Source organism: Microtus pennsylvanicus, chromosome X, assembly GCF_037038515.1.
Source record: "Microtus pennsylvanicus isolate mMicPen1 chromosome X, mMicPen1.hap1, whole genome shotgun sequence".
In the NCBI taxonomy this organism is placed as follows: Eukaryota; Metazoa; Chordata; class Mammalia; order Rodentia; family Cricetidae; genus Microtus; species Microtus pennsylvanicus.
This window is the reverse complement of record NC_134601.1, coordinates 93,259,671-93,268,407: the sequence shown is the minus strand read 5'-3', so window position 1 is coordinate 93,268,407 and position 8,737 is coordinate 93,259,671. Positions and strand designations below refer to the sequence as shown.

The window sequence follows — 8,737 nt, the reverse complement described above, 5'->3', positions numbered from 1 at the left end:
AACAGAGAAGGAATAGAACCAAATCCAGTAGCCAATAGCATACATACGTGCATACAGTCCCTGTGCCTGGAGCTAAAGGGGCCATCAGCAAACACTGGGGTTACTCTGCCGGTTCCAGGCCCCAGTGACACACTTTCAAACTCCTTTGTCAGGCTCCTTAGAACTTCCTGGCAGCCTCCACACCTCATCGTCCTCTGAATCAATCTTTGTAGGATGTGAGCACCCAGAAGAGCAGCCCAAGACTCATCTAGCATGGCTTAGAGGATCCATAGCCTTCTGTGATTTTTTTAATTAAAGATTTACTTTTATTTTATGTGTAGTGGTGTTTTGGCTGCATGTGTGACTGTGAGGGTGTTGGTCCCTGGAAGTGGACTTAGAGAGAGTGTGGGTGATGGGAATTAAACCAGGCTCTCTGGAAGCAGCAGCCAGTGCTCTTGAGTGCTGAGCCATCTCTCCAGCCACTTTCCTCTGACAATTTCACATACATTAGATCACAGTCTTGGAGACAGCCAGGGTCTGGGAAGGTCTTCTTTCTGGCCCCATGCACAGATGATCTTCTGGAGCTAAGTGTACAGGTAGGGGAAGAGCTGCCTGACTTCACTGCGTCCTTGCAGGGGGGGGGTCTGGAATCCTTTCTACATACCCTAAAGCTCATCTGAGCTCCCCTCCCTCTGGGGCAGATAGAATCTGGAGAGTGTGGATCTGGGCTGTGGGCAGGGATGAGGGTGGTTCTAGTAACTTCAGGGAAAACCTGTGATTATCTTGAGGGTTTAAGGACATAAGTCGTGGGATCCAGATGGCTGGCACTGCCAAGCCACAGCTATCTATCTACCTGGATGCATAGGCTGGGAAGGCACAGCGCACAGCGCACCAGGCCTGAGGTAGGAGGGGTGCTCTGTCCCCAAACTGGCTGGGAACAAAGGGCACAGTGAAAGCATCCTCCCACACGGCCTGGCTGGCTCCAGTCCCACACATCCCGCTGTTTCGCATCACCCAGTCCTCAGAAATGCTAAGTACCACAGCCCAGACTCAAAGAGTCTCAGGGCTGTCACAATCCCTGCCAAACAGGTATCAGGCTGATTCTCCAGGCCTACCTGAGAAGAGGGCCGGGACCCATGCCCAGCCGAAAAGAAAAAAAGCCTGAAGTAAGGCCAAGAGACAGCACAGGGATTAGAGCCCTACACTTCCTTCTAGCCCTGGGCTCTCTTCTCAGCACGTGGGTATTAGCCAGGGATCTAAAGAAGCCATGGGCACTCTGTCTCTGACCATTATTGAGGCCTTCCCAAATAAATTGTCTTTGCTTCTTTGCTCTTGCTCCCCCCCCTCATTTTTCTGCCCCTGCCATGTTCGCATGCCCAAATACCGCAGTTTTTAAGTAAGTGATGGTCTAGGCCCGATTTTGTTCCTGGTGAGAAAACCTCATTAACTCAAGCAGGTCCACTCAGAGGTCAGAGTGGTTTTACTTCCTCAATCCGGGTTTTTTAACTCCTCTTTCTCCTTGAGAGACTATTTTCTAAATTTTTTTGAGATTCTAATTACATCATTTTCCCCTCCCCCCATATACCCTTTCTTGTTCTTTTCCAAACTCATGGCCTCCTTTTTTCATTAATTATTGTGAACACTTTTGAGGTCTCTTTCATAAACTTTGTGTCTGTGATGAAGGTCCCCAATCCCATGGCAACAGGGCATTGTGATGAGTTTTGCATTTCCAGAGACGGTACAGGGGTGATCTATTAGCTCAGCCCTTTATGGGGAATGTGGCTATGGGTATTCTTACATCAGAGACTCTGGTACCTGGCCCACGGGGTTATTCCTATGCTCACCTTTTCCCTAGAGTTATGCCGCTTTCCACACGGACATAATAAACAACATCCTGGAATCCTAAACCACTGACATCATCTTCTAGCCCCCACTTTCACCACCACTGGGTGTTTTATTCCTTCTGTCTTCTTAAATGGAATTGTTTTGACCACCACACCTTCCACTGCATTTCTTACACAGCAGCACTGCCCATCACACGCATTATTTATGCAATATTTACTGAATAAACAATTACACCAGTCCTTAGATCAAATACACACTTGTATTCACTCATTCCCTTCTTCGGTTCCCAATCCGTTAGTTGCATCTACCCACATTTCCATATATTGAAAGCTGATCTGCCCTTCAGGTTAGAGCCAATAAATAGGTTGATCCCTCTCTCTGGATATACACACAAAAAAGAGGAGCACATTTAATTCACTTTGCAATTTCAACATTTATTTCTGATACCAAAACTTGACAACACACAAGAAAAAAAAAGTAATAGACAGAATAGCAAATAAATTTATCTTGCATGCCACTCAGTCAACAGGATGTGGCTCTCTAGATAGCTGGGTTCTGAAGGAGTCTGAGGCTTCAGCCTTACTCAGAGGGAAAACTACTGCAAATGATGAGCAGGATCTGTGAATAGAAGAAAAGGGGGAAATAATTCAATAAGCTGTACCAAATAATAAGGATCATATACACCAAATAAATAGCAGTTCTTTGTACTTCTTTTTTCTCCACCATGGCTTGTATATCACTACTAGATCAGGAATGTGACTACAATCCCCACAGACCATGTACTCCCCCAAGAATCCCATTTGCCTAATTCACAGTGATTTACTTACTGGACATTTTACTCAACCCAGAAGAAGCCAATGGCACCGAAGTTGGCGGCGAAGTTGGCAGTAGCTGTACCACTGGGGCTGATAATGGGGCCAGTAAAGGCCTGAGGAAATCTGGAGCGGGCATTCTGGTGGTATCGGGCCCAGAAGGTAAAGGGGATTCTGGACCAAGGATCTCCAAAATCTCCTTCCTCATCCCAGGTCAGCAGCTCAAACTCGATGTCATCCCAGCTCCAGGGCCCAGACACAGCCTCATCTCCGATTCCCATGCGGGTTCGTGCTTCAGCGCGGGCCTCTGCCTCAGCAGCAGCAGCATCCAGAGCATCCAAGGCTTCATCTGCAGCTTCCATGAACTGTGCGGTCCAGTCACGAGGGTCTCTCTTCTGAACCTGCGATGAGGAACATAGGAGTAATTAGAATGCTGATTGCCAGGGGCTCAAGTGGGATGAGGAACAGGGACATATTCATTAAAGGGCATGAAGTTTAGTTAGATACAATGAGTAAGTTCTAGATATCTATTAGGCAGCAGAATGTCTTATAAGTTAATGACTACCACGTATTTTAAATTGCTAAGCTAGCTTCTCGTGTGTGTTCCTGTATGTGTGTGTGCACATATGTGTGCATGCATGGAGGCCGGAAGTCAACCTTGAGTGATGTTCCTCAGGTACCGTCCACCTTATTTGAGTCGGTGTTTCTCGACAAGTAGGCTCTCCATCTCCCCAGGACTGGACTGCAAACGTGCACTACCACATGTGGCTTTTTTACACGGGTTCTGGGGACAGAACCCAATTAACCTATTATCAGTTCCTCCATTACCTCTGCAATGAATCTCAGCACTTTCATCTTGCTAGTCTCATGGTAGGAACGGAGGCCCCAGAGGAACTCATACTCAGGAGGGTTGCTGTTGGGCACTCGTCTGTAGTCCAGGTATCTGAAGTGGGAAAAAAGAAGTCTGCGTTTATGGGCAGTCTGTGAAAAAATACCTCATAAATCTGGATTTTGAAACTCTTTAATTCAAACAGAACTCATTTATACTCCAGACTCACTTCTAAACATAGTCAGGGTATCTATCCTTTAAGGATTCCTAGGCCAGTGCAATCACTTACTTTTGCTTCACGAACTCGTAAGTAAGAAGTTTTCTCAGATCACCAAGGAGGGGGTGTCTGACCCTGATGGTAAAAAAAGGAAACAACAATCAGAATTCAAGACTGTTTTCCCATCTATTCAAATAATGTAAACTTCCCCAAAGAACTCCCCCCACCCCCCTGCTGCCACAAGACCATCATGTAATGCAATCCTGGAACCACCCTCTGCTGCCAAAGGATAATTCAGACAGAAGATGAAAGAGCCTAATCATACCCAGGACGCAGTCCCATCTTGCGCAGTGCATCCCAAAGGACAGCTGTAACAGGAGGCAAGAGGAGAGATAAGGCACAGAAAGTGAGCGTGAGAATCAGGTTGTAGTAATCCCCAGCTACAAGTCCAGCCACTCACCCTCACTGGCACGGTTGCCATTCATGAAGATAATGCCCAGAATCACCAAGAGGAGGCCAAGCTTGGGTGTATCTTTGGTCCTAGAGGACAAAAAGAATATATATATACACACACACACACACACACACACACACACACACACACATATATAGCCAGCAGCCATTTGCATGAAAACCCCAGCAAGCTTGCCAATTTAGCTTTTCCACTATTCCTCAGGGGAGATCATTATGCCCCCACTCTGCCCATGACCTTCTATGTGAATGAATACTGAAATTCTTAGGAAAAGAGCATCACTGAGAAAGGCCTTATTCCACCTCCTTTCCCATCTTACGTTCCCAGTATGCCAGCCAGGGACTCAGGAGTACTGATGAGAATATACAGGTGCTCTTCTTTGTCAATTTCCTTCAGCTGAATTCCAAACTTCTACAGGGGCAAGAAAACAGATTATGAAATACAGCAGTTAGCATAATCTTCACATAGGCAGGCAGTCACAGCCCCGTTAAGCCTTGCCCTAAACTTTCAGGTAGGAATCTCATAAAACTGACTTTCCCCATCATTCCAGCCTCTTAGATTTGACTTTTTACCTTCTCCAGGACAAAGCAGGCGCGTTCGATGATTTCTGGATAAACATCAGTGTATTCTCGGATGATATCCCTCAGCATTTCTGTAGGAGACAAGGGGAAGCCCTGGGACTGAGTGGGAGTACCTAGTAGCAGTCCCTTTGCCAGCCCTGGTGAGGGTAGCTGAGTCAGGATCTTCAAAGGTACAGACAGAAGCATCAGCTATGGAAGGGAAGGGATGGATGCCCTAAGAGCTCAGGGATGGGCAGGACCTACCCGAGCGCTTGATGGGCACCTTCGTGTAGTCTTTAAGCATCAGGTACTTGACCAACTTATTTGCCTGGGGAGAAAGAAATAATTAAAATTATGCTTGCAGCAAACTTGGCTCATTACAAAGGGAAGGATAACAGCAAAAGACGAGAGTGCAGTGCTTACTCTTTCCTGAAGAAGGGCCACATCTCGGGGCTGTGGGGGACCCTGGTTCTGTGAGGCACGAGAGTTGGGGGAGGATCTCAGATTGGGCGAGGGTCGTAAGTTCTGCCAGTCAGGTGGAATTGGCCAGTCGGCAGGGATCCAGTCAGGTGGAAAAGGCCAATCAGTGGGAACTGCCCAGTCAGGAGGCAGTGACCAGTCATGGGGTAACTGCCAATCTGGAGGGCCTTGCCAATCTTGAGGGTTCTGCCAGCTTGGGGGAGCCTGCCAGGTGGGTGGGGACTGCCATCCAGCTGTATTCTGCCAGGCCATTGGGTTTGGCCAGACAATTGGACCAGGCCAGACAATGGGATTTGGCCAGATCACTGGATTCTGCCAGATCACTGGGTTAGGCCAGATCACTGGATTCTGCCATGTAACTGGGTTCTGCCAAGCTGATGCTGTCTGCCTAGCTGGGGGACTCTGACGTGCTGGTGGGGTCTGCCTGGTTGTCTGGTTTTGCCAGCCTGACGGGTTCTGCCAAGCCAGTGGGGTCTGCCACAGCACATTCTGGGGTGCGCCAGGTGGGTTCTGAGTGGTCACTGGAACTGGAGCAGACCTCCAGTTCCCTGAAGCCAGTGAGGCCCGTCTTTGATCCCCACTGCCGTTCTCCTCCACATTCAAGTTGTTAATCTGCATTGTAAGAGAAAAGAGAATTCCAGCTTCACTATTAATCCTGAGTCCTCCCAGTAGCTAACCTAGGACGTTAAAGCAAACATAAAGCGACTAAAGGCTACTGAGGGGTCTTTTTATGTTTCTTTTTCATTGTCTTTCACCTCCAAACCAGATCAAGGACAACCATAAAGGGGGGCCCAGAGCATCTCCTTTCCTATGTGACCACTGCTCCCACCCTGAATTTGAGTCTCATTTCTCCTTGACTGTGTTTTCTCTAGCGAGTGTGGGACTCTTCAAGATCCAATGATAACTCAGTGTGAGCCTGCCTCTCTTAAGACCTCACCCATGGTGCGTACTGTCAAAATGTACAGGGGGTATGGTGATCCGTATGATCTGTGTCCTTGTATAGACTCACCATCAATCTGTGGCCAATCAGGGGTCAGGAATAAGCATTTACCTTCAACAGCCCCTACAGCTTAGCCCAAATACAGGTATATATGCCCTTTATTTTGTTTGGAGCAAAGGTACTTCAAAGAAAGGCGAGCACCCAGAGCAGAGTGAAGCTAGCAGGGATCTCACCTTGCGGGTCCTCTTGCCCCGAATTATAGTCCGGGACTCCACATTCTGAGCCTGGGAGCCATCTGCTGAGGTCTGTGCAGCTGCGCCATCAGTTTCAGAGATACCTGGGCTGGTCCCTATGTCAGCCATCTTGGCCTGGTTTACATTCTGGATCTGGGCATCAGCTGCAGAGACCTTAGTGGTACCATTCCAAGCCTTAGTAGCTTTCTTAGGCTGGTTGTTGGCCATCTCATTGGCACTGGGAGACTGAGAGAAATTGTACGCGGCACTGGGGCCTGCCTTAGTATTCTGGGCCTTAAAGGCCATTTCAGACTTTTTAGCTGCTGATTTGCCTGTGCTTGCTGCCTGGGAAAACTCAGAGGCAGCATTTGGACCTTTAGCGGTGCCATTCTGTGACTTAAAGGCTGCCTTAGACTGGTTCTTGGGCATCTCCTTGGCATGACGTGTCTGAGAGAAATCATTTGGACCCTTGGTATTCTGAGCTTTAAAGCCTGTCTTAGGCCTAGCAGCAGCTGTTGAAACCTCAGTATCAGCCACCTCATTGGCAGTTGGGGGCTGTGAACTCTGGGGACTAGCATTCTGCCCACTGGCAGCTGCCATGGCCTGGTTGGTGGGTGGAGCCTCGGAGATCTGGATGGCTTCCATCAAGGTCTGCACAAGCAAGGTGCCGTCTTCGACAGGGGCCTCAACCTGCAAATACAGGAGGGGGACATTTCAACCTCTGGGCTTTCTAAGCCAGATCAGAAGGAGGGGCACACGCAGCAGGGGAGCTGTAGACAAGAGTCACAGTTCACAGATCTGGGGGCAGAGGAGTGTCAAAGGGGGCGGGGCGGGAACAAAACTTGGTTAAGGGTAGAGGGGGCAGGGCAAGGTGAGGGCAGTCAAAGGCAGCAGGGGCTTGTGAGGAGCGTGGTACGACCACTGAACCCCATGCGTGTTTAGAGCCGGACTGCTTAGGTTTGCGGTGGGGAGCTCGAGACCTGGGAAGGAATGGAGGAGGAAAAGCAGAGAGGGTGGAGGGGGAGTCTCGCTGCGTGGAGAAGGGGAGGGTGGAGGCGAGAGGTTGGGGGATGGGGCGATAGATGTCTCTACACGCGTCAGGGTTATGGAAAAAAAATGGTTCCTTACCCAACCCGCATTCTCTGGGCAGAATGCCCTGACTAACAGGGTCTCCCCTTTCTCTAAGCAGGGACCGATGGCTGAAAAGGGACGCCCCTCCCCCCATTCGATAAACGCTAGAAATTTGAGAGCCAGCGGAGTCTAGGCCGGAAGAAGGGCAAAAATCAGATCCTGGCATTTGCGCCACCTAAGGGGCCGGGGGTGGGCGTCATCTGTCAGCAGGGAAAATGGAGGAATGGGGACCGGGGAATCTCACCTGGAAGCCGCGGAGGCCTGCACCGCCGTCCGGATTCTGAGCCATAGCTCTAGTCTCGGTGGCAAGAGCAGAGCCTAGAGGGGTGTGGGAGAGGAACTAGGCATTATACTACAGAAGGAAAATACGCAGGACCAAATTGTGTGTGCGTGCGTGGTTTGATTCTGGGGGCGGGAGAGGTGCGGGGTACGGGGAGAAACAGGCCTAACCGGAGCGGGAAAAGTAAACGGCCGTCCCGATGGACAATCTAAAATTTCCAGACGCCGACAGCGAAAACGCTTCAAATCCGCGTTCCGGAATCCGTTAAGAGCTCCGAATGCGGTATTTTTCGGGGGGCGGGGGGGGGAGGAAGGGGAAAAATTCGCTTCTGGGAAGTTGAATTACGGTTCGGAATCAAGAGGCGTCGTATAACGGATCAAGGTCGGGAAATATGAGGATTCCGCGAAGGAATTGGATAAGGATTCAGAGAAGGAACGGGGTTCTAAATAAAAAGGGATCGTGAGGGGGGCATGAATCGGGGCTCGAGCAGAAGGGGGTTTCTAAATCCAGGGTAAAGGGATTGGGATAAAAGGATGGGGGAGGGGCGCCGCACCAGGGGGCAGATGCCCGCTCTGGGGGTTCATCTCACCTTGCCTCAGGCTCTAACCCCGGCCCCCTCGCTGCCTTCCTTCTTCACGACTCAGAGGATCAGGACTGCTGGGCTCGGCTCTCGGCAGCCGCACTCCGCACTCTCTCCGAGTCCAGGAGAAAATGCCAGCGCGGCAGCTCGGGCGACCCCGCCTCTTCGCCTAATATACCACCCACCGCCTCAGGACGGCTTGCGCCTGCGCACCAGAGAGCTGTCCAAATAAGAGTCCCGCTTGCTTTCCCAACAAAAGCTTCATCCCGAAGCCCTGTCGCGCATGTGCACTTGGAGGAGATCCCGCCTCTTTGCCAGCCGACTCTCCCACCGCCAACCAGGTTGACAGTGGACGGAGGAGGTTCCTCCCCTTCTTCTT

The 8,737-nt window shown here is 50.1% G+C and overlaps 1 protein-coding gene across 2 annotated transcripts; it reads right to left on the bottom strand.

Annotated features, from left to right (window-relative positions):
• Nucleotides 1-2,232: 2,232 nt before the first annotated feature.
• On the bottom strand, nucleotides 2,233-8,737 carry LOC142840184 (melanoma-associated antigen D1). 2 transcript variants are annotated; one of them, XM_075956745.1, is made up of 13 exons: nucleotides 8,368-8,737; nucleotides 7,743-7,816; nucleotides 6,368-7,057; nucleotides 5,138-5,806; nucleotides 4,979-5,042; nucleotides 4,727-4,806; nucleotides 4,474-4,565; nucleotides 4,143-4,222; nucleotides 4,008-4,050; nucleotides 3,755-3,817; nucleotides 3,465-3,579; nucleotides 2,652-3,037; nucleotides 2,233-2,442 (listed from the first exon to the last, which is right to left on the bottom strand). In XM_075956745.1, exons 2-12 carry the CDS (start codon nucleotides 7,785-7,787, stop codon nucleotides 2,660-2,662), a joined length of 2,319 nt encoding a protein of 772 aa, XP_075812860.1. In that variant the 5' UTR covers nucleotides 7,788-7,816; nucleotides 8,368-8,737; the 3' UTR covers nucleotides 2,233-2,442; nucleotides 2,652-2,659. The 2 variants fall into 2 exon arrangements, with proteins under 2 accessions (XP_075812860.1, XP_075812861.1); XM_075956746.1 differs by having other exon boundaries at nucleotides 6,905-7,057; nucleotides 8,368-8,708.

Bases quoted from the DNA above. Each gene is read 5' to 3' on its own strand.
- LOC142840184 (XM_075956745.1), bottom strand. From the start codon at position 7,787: ATGGCTCAGAATCCGGACGGCGGTGCAGGCCTCCGCGGCTTCCAG. The intron at 7,058-7,742 runs GTGAGATTCCCC...CTGTATTTGCAG, and splicing joins CAGGCCTCCGCGGCTTCCAG to GTTGAGGCCCCTGTCGAAGA. The intron at 4,566-4,726 runs GTAAAAAGTCAA...TTGCCCCTGTAG, and splicing joins CCTGCTTTGTCCTGGAGAAG to AAGTTTGGAATTCAGCTGAA.